At 46.3% G+C, this 14682-nt stretch overlaps 1 protein-coding gene across 3 annotated transcripts in view; it reads right to left on the reverse strand.

Annotated features, from left to right (window-relative positions):
• The window catches only part of STX8 (syntaxin 8), a 309737-nt gene that overhangs the window by 13324 nt on the left and 281731 nt on the right, over positions 1 to 14682 (reverse strand). The window contains exon 8 of one of the 3 annotated variants that reach the window (XM_035300031.3): positions 8032 to 8069. The exons of the other annotated variants lie outside the window; for them this stretch is intronic. Within the exon in view, the coding sequence (XP_035155922.1) occupies positions 8047 to 8069 (23 nt within the window). The 3' untranslated portion in view covers positions 8032 to 8046. Of the gene's footprint in view, positions 1 to 8031; positions 8070 to 14682 lie in introns of those variants that run through there. 3 annotated transcript variants of the gene reach the window in all.

Here is a 14682-nt window from a genome sequence, read left to right on the forward strand (position 1 = left end):
ACTGCTACCAAAGTTCTACAAAGGCAGGGCAGAGAGACATCGCTGCTACAATTGGCTTTGTCAATACATCAAATGCTTATCTGATTTGTTAAAAGGAAATCATGCCGGGTGCAGTGGCTCACGCCTGTAATCCTAGCACTTTGGGAGGCTGAGCCAAGTGGATTGCCTGAATTCAGGAGTTCGAGACCAGCCTGGCCAACACAATGAAACCCCATCTTTACTAAAATACAAAAAATTAGTTGGGCGTGGCAGCATGTGCCTGTATTCCCAGCTACTCAGGAGTCTGAGGCAGGAGAATTGCTAGAACCTGGGAGGTAGAGGTTGCAGTGAGCCGAGATCTCGCCACTGCACTCCAGCCTGGGTAAAAGAGTGAGACTCTGTCTCTTAAAAAAAAAGGAAATCATTTGACTAAGATGCAAAGACTATGGGGTAGATCTGCATTGAGTTCCTGAGTTCCATGCCTCAAAACAACATATTCCTGGGGTGGCCCAGTAGCGTGTCTGTTCAACTTAATCCTGCCTCCATATACACAGCTGACGTGATGGACCTCAGGTGAGGCCAACAAGGTTCTCTTCTCCACCAATTTTGGGTTTTGAACTGAGCACAGTTGGGGCTCAGTCATAGGAATGGTAATGCTCGAGGGGTGGGCCACAAACTTAGCCCAGAAGGTCCCAAGCTCGGCCTTTGCTCAGACTTGTCCTTAGACTTGGTTGGCTCCATCATCCCTGGGTTCCCACAAATACCTCAACATCACTCAAATAAAGGACATGTTTTTTAACCTAAAGAGCCAAAGTCGTTTCTGCTTATTTGTAACCAAGATCTTTTAGCAGAGAAATCAGCAAAAATCACTATTTGTGTCTAGTTAATTGGAAAACTGTAAGCGTGACCTTAGCATGCTTTTGCTTTACTACTTTAGTCTTGAAAGGGCAGTCCCAAGAAGTTGCCCCTGAGGACACCCAGTCTGGGCTCCATCTCTTTACTCTGAAGAGGCTAAAGTCCTCTTAGAAATACCTGTTGACTGCACTCCAGCCTGGGCAACAGAGGGAGATCCTGTCTCTAAAAAATAAGCAAATAAGGAAAATATGGAATTCCAATATAAGAAGTGTCTCATGACTTGCTTTTTTCACTTAACTTGTCTTCAACATCTTTCATACAGACCTACCTTCAATCAGAAGATACCCTGATACTAGACTTTGAGGCTATTTCAAAATTTTTGCTATAAAAAGAAATGCTGCAGTAAACATCTTTGAGCATAAACCTTTGTGTATGTATAATGAATTTCTGTAGGACAGATTCCTATATATGGAATCCTGGGACAAAGAGTATGTGCATTTTTTATTTTGATAGTGTCGCTGATGTTATTTTCCAGCAATGATCTCTCCCAAGCCACATACTCTTCATACAATGTGACTTTGACATTCCTCTCATCAGAAGGTAGTATCTGAGTCCTCTTCCCGTGAACCTGATAAGCCCTCTGTGACTACCGCACCAATACGGTATGGCAGAAGTGACTCTGTGACTTTCAACGCGAGGTCATAAAGATGACACACCCTTCCACCTTGCTTGTTCAGCACAGTCACCATGTGAGTAGTTCAACTGCCATAAGGCTGCAACGTTGCAAGGAAGCCCAAATTAGTCCAAATGGAGAGACCACATGGAAGGACCCTGAGATCATAAGAAGATAGAGTCAAGAGATGCCCAGCCAGCCCCACTGGGTTCTAGCTTCACCATTATACTGACTATATTACAACTGCATGAAAATCCTGAGCCAGAGCCAGCCAGCAGAGCCCTTTTCAAATTCCTAACCCACAGAATTGTGAAGTGCTGCAAAACAATTGTTTTACCTTGCCAAATTTGGGGGTGATCTTTTATTTATTTATTTATTAGACAGAGTCTCACTCTGTTGCCCTGGCTGGAGTGCAATGGCACAATCTTGGCTCACTGCAACCTCTGCCTCCCAGGTTCAAGCAATTCTCCTGCCTCAGACTCCTGAGTAGCTGGAATTACAGGTGTGAGCCATCACGCTGGCTAATTTTTGGATTTTTACTAGAGATGAGGTTTCATTATGTTGGTCAGGCTGGTCTTGAACTCCTGACCTGATGATCCACATGCCTCAGGCTCCCAAAGTGCTGGGATTACAAGCCTGAGCCACTGCAACAGGCCAATCTTTTACTTTTTTTGAGACAGGGTCTTACTCTGTCGCCCAGGCTGGAGTGCAATGGCATGGTCACTGCTCACTGTAGCCTCCACCTCCAGAGCTCAAGTTATCTTCCCACCTCAGTCTCCTGAGTAGCTGAGACCACAGGTACATACCACCATACTTGGCAAAGTTTTAAATTTTTTGTAGAGGTGGGGTCTCCCTGTGTTCCACTGCACCCAGCCTGATTTTTTAAACACAGCAATAGATAACCAGAATGGACAGGTTCTGCCAAATTTCAAACAACAATTCTCAGCAGAAATATAAGAGCAAGAAGGCTAGTTCTTTTCTGAGCATGTCTAGTGAACTAGTATGCTTCACATGGTTTTAAATTTTAAATTAGAAATAGTATATAAAATGATATGCACACATGTAGTAATTTTGGAAAATAAAGAAGATTAAAAAAGAAAGGCCAGGTGCAGTGGCTTGTGCCTATAATCCCAGCACTTTGAGAGGCTAAGGTGGGAGGATCGCTTGGGCCCAGGAGTTTAAGACCAGCTTGGGCTACATAGGGAGATGTCGTCTCTACAAAAAATAAGAATAAAATTAGCTAGGTGGGGTGGCATACACCTGTGGTCCTGCGTACTCAGGAGGCTGAGGTGGGAGGATTGCTTGAGCTCAGGAGGTGGAGGCTACAGTGAGCCATGATTGTGCCACTGCATTCCAGCCTGGATGAGAGAGCAAGACCCTGTCTGAAAAGGGAAAAAAGAAAAAGTTGTCATCTCCCCAAATTCCTAACTCTTCTTTTTCATAGTCACATACCCTATTATTTTACAAGCAATCTTTGATTAATACTGTTAATACTATTGTCTTAAAGAGTCAAAGTGAATACGAGATGGGCTCCAGTTCTGGGTCGAGGTATCTGGGGTTCAGATCGGGGCAGGGGAGCTCACCCTCTTGAAACAAAGCCAATGAACTGGAGCCTGCTTGGTCGGTGAGGACACGGGGTCCTTTCTGAGGTGAGAAGCAGTGAGCCATTTCCTGGACAGCAGCTCTCCCTCAGATGGCCCTTCTGGACCATTCTATGCCCAGATGAACCGCGTGCTTCTGAAACTCTGGATGGGGCACGCTAGTTGCGTAGAGCCTTCCCACTGGGGATCCCTCCTTCCCTGAGCATACTGCGTATGGGCCCACTGGGGGCCTGGTTCAGGCAGGTCCTGGGGAAATACACTTATGTTGCCTCTGCTACCACGGTGCTTCTAACAAGAGCCATGCCCAGCACCATTACTGACATTAGGCATGTTCTATCCACTTTGTATACATTATATACATTACACACTGAGCAGCTCAATACATGTTTACTCAAATGAAACAGAAGGTCCTCACTCCTGATTTGCTGGGGAAAGAAGAATTCACACTGGTATCCTCTGTGTCTTGCATCTCTATGTGGCTTTTGATTGAACAAATGTTGACTGAGCACCTACTGGATACTGTTCTAGGCACCAGGGCCATAGCAATGAACCAAACAGACAAAAAGTTCTGCCCTCACTGAATTGAGGCTGGACACAATGGCTCATGCCTGTGATCCCAACGCTTTGGGAGGCTGAGGTAGGCAGATTATGAGGTCAAGAGTTCAAGACCAGCCTGACCAATATGGTGAAACCCTGTCTCTACTAAAATACAAAAATTAGCCAGGTATAGTGGTGAGTGCCTGTAATCTTGGCTACTCAGGAGGCTGAGGCACGAGAATCACTTGAACCCAGGAGGTAGATGTTGCAGTGAGCCGAGATCACGCCACTGCACTCCAGCCTGGGCAACTGAGCAAGACTCCATCCCCAAAAAAAAAAAAGATTTACTTGAATTGACATCCTAGTGTGTGTTTGTTGGGGGCGTTGGAGGGGGGCTCCAGTGTGTGAAGACAAACAAAAACCTAGATCAGTAACTAATATAGTAGACTAGAAGGTGGTAAGTGTTACAAAATCCAGCTCCCCTTCACTGCCCATCACGCAGGGTAGCTGAAAGGCGCACACCCCCTTTCCTTTGAGTCCTAGGGGTACAAGGGAGGGAGTGCTGATACAGTCCAGAAACCAGACATCCTAGAGTGGGATTTGGAAATACTGCGGGTAAGACTAGGGTGCCTTCCTACACAGCATCAGGAAACTGCCATACCTAAACATTAATAAGATGTAGGCTTAGAAATAACACATTACGAAAGTTTGCTGGAATGAAGGGTGATGTAATGACAACTGGAAACAGAGAGGGGTGTTATTATGGAGTGTAGAAAAAGGAGAGTTGGAGAGGAAGAAGTTGGCATTGGGTGCCAGCACTTTCCAGAAGAGGGGGTGCCCTGGCCAGCGAACTGGAGCCTGCTTGGTCTGTGAGGACACGGGGTCCTTTCTGAGGTGAGAAGCAGTGAGCCACTTCCTGGACAGCAGCTCTCCCTCAGATGGCCCTTCTGGACCATTCTATGCCCAGATGAACCGTGTGCTTCTGAAACTGACGGCGCTTGCCTTTATTAGCAGCCGTTGCACTTCGGCGCAGTGCTGGCTTATAGCTGCAAAGGGCTGGCCCCCAGCTGGTGGTTGAAATCGAGAGGAAGCCAGGTGATGGTGGTGAAATAGGGTGAAATGGTAGACACACGATGTCACCAAGAGTGTAGAAGAATTCGGGTAAATGCATTTCCAGTGAGGTAGGATCACTTGTGTCGCTTCTGGTGCTGTGCTCTGGGTAGAGAGCCACTCTGTCATCCTGGAGGCCACTTCGGCCCCCACCTCAACTCCACATTCCTTTGGCCTCCAAGGTGACATGGACTATATATAACCAAGGGCCATGATGGGGAGGGCAGAAGAAAGATGACTGTTGAGGGCTGTGGGAGAAAAGAAAAATAAGGGCTGGCGAGAGCGCGGCCAGACGTGGGCCTTTCACTTAGAGCTAAGTCTTTTCCCAAGTAACCAAAACATCTGTCATAATTATTCAGTGTGTCTCTGAAGCCTGACCCCTTTTTTGAGGCAGAAAAATGGGCTCTCCTCTGTTCACAAGGTCATCTCTGCTTTCAAGTGGCCAACATTCAGCTGTCTTAGGCTCCCTGACCCACTAACTTCCAGCCCTGTGTGTCACTTCCCATGAGTGTGGCAAAATGAGAAGGGGCACGAAAGGGTGAATGCACACATGAGTACAGGGTTTCCCTCTTCGGAAGCTGTATGGCGCAACAGTTGAACCACTGTGGGCTGAGTGGGCAGACTGCACGTGTTCAAATCACGGCACTGTCATTCGAGTAAGGGAGCCAATTCTCTAGGATGAAAATTGGGAGAATAAATAATAACCCTCCACTCTCAGAGCTGTCATGAACAAAAAGAGAGAAAATGCTGAGTGCTGAGAGTACTACCAGGCTCATGGTACCTTTTCAACTAAGATTAGCTACCAGTCTCACCTGCTGGAAATTGTTCTTGCTACCAACGTGGCATTCCCAATGTCTCATCTTTGGAGAGAAGAAGCTGTGACCCTTCCCCATTGTGTGATGGCCTTGAGTGTCCAATGCTACCCATGTCCTCCCTGTTGTGGGACATCACAGCACCAGTGGGACCTTGGAGCTGAATGCAGCAGGCGCCACCATCAGGTGTGACTACTCTCAGTGCAATCAAACATGGCTTCCAGGCTCCTCTTGAAAACCTTCTCTACCTTGATCATGAAAGTAGACTTTGAGATTTATGCACTCACAAAATTCTCCAACAGCCTGTAAACCTATATGCATAAAAATGCTTACATTGTCCAGGCACAGTGGCTCATGCCTGTATTCCCAGCACTTTGGGAGGCAGAGGCAGGTGGATCATCTGAGGTCAAGGAGTTCAAGACCAGCCTGGCCAACATGGCTAAACCCTGTTTCTACTAAAAATATTAAAAATTAGCTGGGTGTGGTGGTGGCCACCTGTAATCTCAGCTACTTGGGAGGCTGAGGCAGGAGAATCATTTGGACCCAGGAGGCAGGGGTTGCAGTGAGCTGAGATTGCACCATTGCACTCCAGTCTGGGCAACAAGAGTGAAACTCTGTCTCAAAAAAAAAAAAAAAAAAAAGCTTAAATTAAGAGCATTTCAATAAAAGGCCATTCAGATTTGTTCTCACAGAAAGGATGTGCATCTTCTACCCAGAGTCTCCTGTATGCTCTCCTCTCTAGGCCTTGGAACCTTAATGTAAGGATGCTGCTGTGAAATGCTTAATGGCAGAAGTAGGGTGCAAGTGACCCTGCACCCTGGCCAACTGCTAACCTTCCACCAGCAGCAGCATGAGAGCCTCAGTCGTGAGCCCTGTGGGCACCACGAAGATTGGTGGAGTAAGGACAACAACAATAAAAAGAGATTTTGAAGCTGCTCTACACTGGATCATGGAAAAGGGGCCTCTTATCAAAAGAGGCATCAGGGTTTAGAGTTCAATCTAGGAAATACACAGGAGCAACAGGGGCAGTCAGGCTGCAGAGCTCTGACACCGAGCACATGGTATGAATTCAGGCGTATTCACACTCTGCAGTGTAGGAGCCTGTCCTTCCTCATGGGGGATGAGGCTGCAGTGACGGCCCCCCATTCAGTACTATCCTCAAACAATTCTCTATCCTAAGGACGTCCTCCTGTGAACAACAGATTATCTGAGGATCCCTAAAACTGGTCCTTCCCATAGAGAGGCTGCCATTTTCAGAGTTGGCCATTACTGTGGCAGCAAACAGTTGGTGTTCCTAAGTGAAAACCAGAGCCAGAACTGATGTCCTCCAACCCCTACTCAGCTCTGAGACACAGACCTGCTGGCAATGTGGGCAGACTCAACAATGCCACCACTGAGCCTACTGAAAACAAGTGGACAAGATCCCAACCCATCAATGCTAGAACATGGCTGGTGGAGAAGCTGCTGTGCGATTCTGTCAGCAAGAAAGATCAATAGAAGTATTTGAGGCAGCCGGGCGTGGTGGCTCATGCCTGTAATTCCAACACTTTGGGAGGCTGAGGTGGGAGGATCACGAGGTCAGGAGTTCAAAATCAGACTGGCCAACATGGTGAAACCCTGTCTCTACTAAAAAACACAAAAATCAGCTGGGCATGGTTACTCGTGCCTGTAATCCCAGCAACTTGGATGGCTGAGGTGGGAGGATTGCTTGAACTGGGACCCAGGAAGCAGAGGTTGCAGCAAGCTGAGATCACCTCACTGCACTCCAGCCTGGGCTACAGAGCAAGACTACATTTCAAAAAAAAAAAAAAAAAAGAATTATTTGAGGCTAGGCTGGGTACGATGGCTCACACCTGTAATCCCAGCACTTTGGGAGGCGGGGGGTGGTCACGAGGTCAGGAGACTGAGACCATCCTGGCTAACATGGTGAAACCTCATCTCTACTAAACTTACAAAAAATTAGCCAGGCATGGTGGTGTGCAACTGTAGTCCCAGCAACTTGAAAGGCTGAGGCAGGAGAATTGCTTGAACCTGGGAGGTGGAGGTTGCAGTGAGCAGAGATCACACCACTGCACTCCAGCCTGGTGAAAGAGCAAGACTCCATCTCAAAAAAAAAAAAGAAAAGAGTAGTATTTGAGGCCCAAAGAGTTACTGTGGTGGAGCAGAAAGACTGAAAAATGGCTGCATCTGGAGCATCACTTCTGAGGATAAGGCAACTGAGGTACAAGTCCTTCTCCTCTCCTTTTCCTTTAAGGCGCTCTAGTGTAAGGGCTTAAACAGACCCTGAAGACACAGTCCTGGAAAGAGGCAGATTGATGGCCACAGCTGAGTGTCAGAGGTTACATATTAGCATATTCGAGCCCCTACCAGGGATGTGTCTCTCACATACATGCAAAGAACACAAAATACCTGCCCTTCCAATGTCTGCTGTTAGTGCAAATAATAAGAGGTGTTTGAGGATAATGTTGAAATGATGTCATCACCTTCTGCTTATCCACTCTTCTGGAAAAAAGTAGGATAGACAACCCAAAAGGTCAAATTTGGCTTTGCAATATTTGCTGGCTTATATTAAACACGGTCTGTTAGAGATTTCAAAAGTCATTTCAAAGCAACATTAAAAAGTTGAATTATGACACATTCCTAATGCAACGATCCAGTTTTCCCACCTTGGCCTCCCACTCCAAGCATGCCACACTCTCTCACACCTCTGTGCCTTGGCAGGGATCGCTCACACTGCCTCAGGGCCCTCTGCCAGCTTCTCTGCACCCAGTACACCGGCACTGGCTTTAGGCCTCAGCTTGAAAACACCCCCTCCTCAGGAACACTTCCTCCCTCATGCCCAGGGCATTCATAGGACTGCTTTTCTATGCTACTTCTGTATACTAAACACATGCACTACAGAAATTAACATGTTATTTGCTTAAACTAACAATTAATTGGGTTCATTATTTACCTTCCCCGATGGCCCATAAATTCTTTGGGATTAAATAACAGGGCATGTGTTTCCATGTCTGTGTCCCCTCTTGTGCCTAGCACAGAGGTCACATGATATATATGCAGCATGTATTTGTGTTTTTGTTGATTGGACAGCAGCATAGCTTAGACACAAATACTGTAACACCTGGAATATAAGCAGTCAGCAGTAGGAATTTTAAAGGACTTTCTTACTTTGATGGTAGTTAACATGGGAGCATTCCAGCAGCTAGAACAGTACTTGGTACATAGTAGCTGCTCAGTACCTAAGTGTCAAATAAGTGAATGAACGAGTAAATGAATGAATGAAAGTATATAAACTATCAATAGAATAGGTAATCAAGGAGTCGTGGTTTTAAAGAATGATAAAGAGTGCAAGTAAAGTAAGTACAGTTGGTATTGCTAAATTCACAATACATCCTCCATTAGTCATCTGAATGTACAATTCTAGGAGGATATGTTCTGTACTTACTTTGCAAATAAATGAACAGAGTTACATTGTAGTGAAATGTTGGGATTCTACCCAGATGCTCATGAGTTTCTATCAGAGGTGATTTAGACTCAGAGTTTCAGCCAAGTGGGTCCATTTTGTACCGAATCAAATAGCCTCAGTTCACATTTCATCCATTCCTTGTAACTTTTTGTCACCCTCTATTAGGAGACATTCTCAAGAAGTTACCAAAAATCACCTAACGACAGAAATGTTTATGTTTACAGCATTGCAACTCACAGCGTGACCTGCGACCAGGAGCACAGATCACTGAAGAGCTTCTTAGAAATGCAACTTCAGGTCAGGCGCAGTAGCTCATGCGTGTAATCCCAAAACTCTGGGAGGCTGAAGCAGGTGGATCACTTGAGGTCATGAGTTCGAGACTATGCTGGCCAACATGGTGAAACCTCATCTCTACTAAAAATACAAAAATTAGGCCAGGTGCAGTGGCTCACATCTGTAATCCCAGCACTTTGGGAGGCCAAGGTGGGCAGATCACCTGAGGTCAGGAGTTTGAGACCAACCTAGTCAACATGGTAAAACCCTATCTCTACTTTAAAAAAATAATAATAAATACAAAAAATAGCTGGGGGTGGTGGTACATGCCCATAATCCCAGCTACTTGGGAGGCCGAGGCAGGAGAATTATTTGAGCCTGGGAGGTGGAGGTTGCAGTGAGCCAAGATCATGCCATTGCACTCCAGTCTGGGCAACAAAAGTCAAACTCCGTCTCAAAAATAAATAAATAAAAATACAAAAATTAGCTGGGCGTGATGGCATATGCCTGTAATCCCAATTACTCAGGAGGTTGAGGGATGAGAATCACTTGAACCGGGAAAGCAGAGGTTGCAGTGAGCTGAGATGTGCCATTGCACTCCAGCCTGGGTGACACAGTGAGACCCTGTCTCAAAAAAGAAAGAAATTCAACTTCGAGGGTCCCACCCAGAAATCTGTTTTAACAAGCCCTCCATGTGACTCCTCTGGTACTGAAGAAATTCTTCACACCATACAATAAAGTATCATCTGCTACCATAATAGAAGGAACTGTGGCTTTCTCTGGCTACCATAAATAAGCATAATGGGCCAGGGCTCCCTGCCTGGTAGAAACGCCACTGTCCTGGGGGCAAAGCAGGTACCAGTGACTGTCCCTGCTGCTTACGCACCCTGAGAAGTAGAGCAGCCTGGGATGTGTTTGACACAAAACTCTATTGCTATCCTAATCCACCCCCACGCCTACATCCCTCAGCCTCATTTCCTCTTGACAAAGATAGTTCTGTTCTGAGTGGGTATGCAGGACCCGCAGCAGCAGCTGGAGTGGCCAAAAGACTGCTCTGGCTTAGAATAGAGAGGGATTCAAAGAAGGACCTCCACCAGATTGCCAGGCTTTGCTGTGTCGCGTCAGGCTGACACAGATGGCCTTGGCTGCTAAGGACACTGCCTTGTTCCTCATAGAACCCTGAGGAAAGGCCCTGAGAAGGAAAAGGACCAGAGAACCACCCAGCAGGGAGAAGGTGGTAGGATTTCAGCTTGAAACGTAATCTCTGGCTGCCCATGAGCCAGCGTGACATTTATTTCCCCACATCAGGGGTCCCAATGTTGGATAACATTTACATTTCTAGAGCACTTGAAGAATAAAGATTCCAGATTGTAAGGTGCTAAATAAGTCACGAGGAGGTGCCTTCTCACTCACACACAGCTAGCCACAGCTGTCTGCCATCCCAGAGGGTACTGTGGAGCTAGCATGCTGGCGAGCTAGTTTTAAAGCACAGGCAACCTCCCTTCTCCATTGCTGGCCTTCTTTGAGCACTGTGAGTGAGGAAATGAGAGAATGTCTAATGATTAGTTCCTTATGGTCCTTACATTCTTCAAGGATATTCTTTGCGCCCGCTGGAACACTTCTGCATTCTCGATAGCATGATTGCAATATAAGTTCTTTCCCTTCTGAGCACTGTCTTTTATTGACACACTAAAATATCCTAGGAGCAGGATTCGCCTTCCCACCTTCCTCGCGCCCCTCCTTCCCCGCTGCCACCCTCTCCGCGCCATTCCTTGTTCTCTTTCTAAGAACGCAATAAACATTTCAGCACAATCTTTTCAATCCACATTATTTATAATATTCCGAACATCCATCGGGCCTGGCTAGAATGCGAAGCAATAAATCAAACTTAACAACAACAAAGAAGGAAGGGGGAAAACCACCCTTTGGCGAGGTGAAAGCCTGAGACGTTTCATTCCCCGAAGGGTTTAGTTATGTTAGGAAAAGTGAGATGGGGATGAGACTCGAGGTTTAGAATGACATAGAGGCAGGAACTTGAATCTATAGGCATAATCATAACTTTGTATAAATCTCAAACAAACTTACCTCTCTGGGGTGTCATGAGGATAAATGAGATACGTGGGAAGCACTCTGAGTGCCTCGAATGAAGGCAACTGGAGCCCAATTTTCCTTTTTTGGGTTCAAAAGGTCATCTTTCTTGGAAGGGAGAGGGCTAAGAGCCCATCCCTGCCCCCCCACTCCCTGAGAGCTAGTCTTTGCTAATTAACATCCCCTCTGCAGGTTTAAATAAGGTGGGGGTGAGCCTGGAAGTAGGGCCTCCAGGCAGGGCTGCTAGGTCCTGGCTCCAGTCACCACCCCCAGCAGGGACCCCTCTCCCCACTGCCAGCGAGGACCACGCCAGGCCACACACAGCCAGGGGTCTCCCTGCAGAACGATTTTGTTCCTGCAGGGGGTGGGAAGCCGAGCTTGTCACATCCTTACCTCATGGCTCTATGTGGGTTTATACTGCCTGACTTTCTCCTCGCAAAGGAAGCATCTGGCTCCACGGTTTGCTGATGACTTCAAAATTTATCTAAATGAATGTGGAGGCCAGCACAGGCTATGGGCTAATTGCAGAATTGGCTTGAGGCCTTTCTGCCTTGGCGATTTCCCACCCATTCCCGTCTTGCACTGGAAATCCAGAATCCAGGCTGTTTGGTCATGCAGGGAGCAGGCGTGTGTTTATGTGGCCAACCCCAATGTGGCGTCTCTGTGGCTGTCTAGTCTAACATGCTCTGTGGTCTGCCCTCAGTGGTTCCTTCTGACAGTTTTCTGGATGTGAAGGGTTACTTCTTTTTCAGTCTCGTTGAATGGTATTGAATGTAAGATTAGAGAACTGAATCATAATTCATATTTTAATCACTATAGTCTCAAGTTGGCTCTGGGGAAATGACCATAACTGGTACTTACTCATGAAAATTTTCTACCAAAAAGTCAGACAAGAAAGTAATTTTTGGTCAGGCGTGGTGGCTCACACCTGTAATCTCAGCACTTTGGGAGGCTGAGGCGGGCAGATCACTTGAGGTCAGGAGTTCGAGACCAGCCTGACCAATATGGAGAAACCCCGTCTACTAAAAATACAAAATTAGTCGGGTGTGGTGACATGAGCCTGTAATCCCAGCTACTTGGGAGGCTGAGGCAGGAGAATCGCTTGAACCCAGGAGGCAGAGGTTGCAGTGAGCCGAGATTGTGTCATTGCACACCTGCCTGGGCAACAAGAGTGAAACTCCGTCTCGAAAAAAAAATAAAGAAAGAAAGAAATTTTCTTATGAAAAGTGTCAAATTTGCCACTACTCTAGCTTTGCCATCCCACCACTCTGCATGTTGACCTCACTGGTCTTCTTATTGTACAGCTAATACCCTCCTGCCCAGATCTGTTACCTGCTTGCTGGCTTGGGTGGAGGTTAGATCTCAATCACCGTTCTGGAAGGGATTTGGTAATCAGCTTGGCTTTGTCAATAACTTCCTCTAGTTAAAAAAAAAAGTCTTAAAAAATCCAAATTCATGAGTGATATTCTCATTTGTTTAAACAAAGACTTCAAAAATACAACAATTTCTTTATAATGTCCCTAAGTCACAGAAACCAACAAAATAATCATTACTTGACTGTAAGTTTGGTGAGAGTGTCAGGGCTATGTCCTGCAGGTCCCTGGAAGTGATGGTAAGGAGGTGGACTTTATCGTAAGTACAAGGGAAGCCGGTGAAGGGTTTAAGCAGGGAGTGGCAATATCTCCTTTAGACAGTCATTTATGTCACTGCGTGGAGACCGGACTGGAGGGTACAAGTGTCCAGGTACAAGTAAAGCCAACAAGGCCTCTTTAAGAGAACGATCCCAGCATCTGGGTAAGAGAGTGACATGAAATGGGGTGGTGGCAGTGGAGATGGAGGGATTGAAATATACTTTAGAACACCAGAGCTTCTTTTTGGATAAGCAAGTGGGGCTATGGTGAGAGGAGAGGAGGAAACACAATTTCTACCTTGAATAACTGGGTCAATAGCGTGCTATTTATTGAGACAGAAAACTAGGCACAGGGGGCGTTCTGGATATGCTGCAGGGGGATTTAAGCTGACATATCAAAAAGTTCTTGGATATGCAGCATAACGGAGCTCAGAAAAGAGACCTTGGGCAGTGGCAGTGATGGTGACAGGTTGAGAGGCCAAAGAAGAGCAGAGAGAGGAAAGCTCATGGGTGGCGCAGAGCAGGGGAGGGAGATGGGGCAGAAAACAGAATGGAGTTGATGGTTTACATCTGTAATCCCAGCTCTTTGGGAGGTAGAGGTGGTAGATCACTTGAGCCCAGGAGTTTGAGACCAGCCTGGGTAACACAGCGAAACCTCGTCTCTACAAAAAATACAAAAATTAGCCAGGTGTAGTGGCGCATGCCTCTAGTCCCAGCTACTGTAGAGGCAGGGGTAGGAGGGTTGCTTGAGCTTGGCCAGTCGAGGCTGCAGTGAGTTGAGATCATGCCATGCACTCCAGCCTAGGTGACACAGTGAGTGAGATCCTGTCTCAAAAAAAGAAAAGAAAGGAAAAGAAAATAAAAGAAAAGAATGAACAAACAATGAAAAAAGCCCATTAATAACTAATGAGCAGCTGGGCACAGTGGCTCACGCCTATAATCCCAGCACTTTGGGAGTCTGAGGCAGGTGCATCACTTAAGATCAGAAGTTCGAGACTAGCCTTATAAGGCTTATAAGTTCGAGACGAGCAACATGGTGAAACCCCATCTCTGCTGAAACTATAAAATTAGACGGGCGTGGTTGGTGGGCACCTATAATCTCAGCTACTCGGGAGGCTGAGACAGAAGAATCGCTTGAACCCGGGAGGCGGAGGTTGCAGTGAGCTGAGATTACACCATTGCACTCTAGCTGGGATAACAAGAGCAAACTCCATCTCAAAAAAGAAACAAAATTTTAAGAACTAATGAACAGAGAACAAAGGCATTAACAAAAATGGACAGAATTACTTTTTGAAAATTCCACAAGTTTCCTGAGGAACACAAAGGAAAATATGAACAAAGACAGATCCATCCATATTTCTAGATGGGAAGACTCGGTGCTGTGTGCCTGTTAATTCTCTCCACATTAATATAAACATTTAACTCAAATAGTAACAGAATCTTTCAGTAACCTGCCAAATTACTGTAAGGCAACTAGGACTATTCTCATTCTGCAGACAAGGAAACTAAGGCTTAGACAGGTTAAGAAAGCAGAATGGACTGGGCAAGGTGGCTCACGCCTGTAATCCCAGCATTTTGGGAGGCCGAGGTGGCTGAATCACAAGGTCAGGAGATCGAGACTGGCTAACATGGTGAAACCCCGTCTTTATTAAAAAGAC

Source organism: Callithrix jacchus, chromosome 5 (assembly GCF_049354715.1).
Source record: "Callithrix jacchus isolate 240 chromosome 5, calJac240_pri, whole genome shotgun sequence".
In the NCBI taxonomy this organism is placed as follows: Eukaryota; Metazoa; Chordata; class Mammalia; order Primates; family Cebidae; genus Callithrix; species Callithrix jacchus.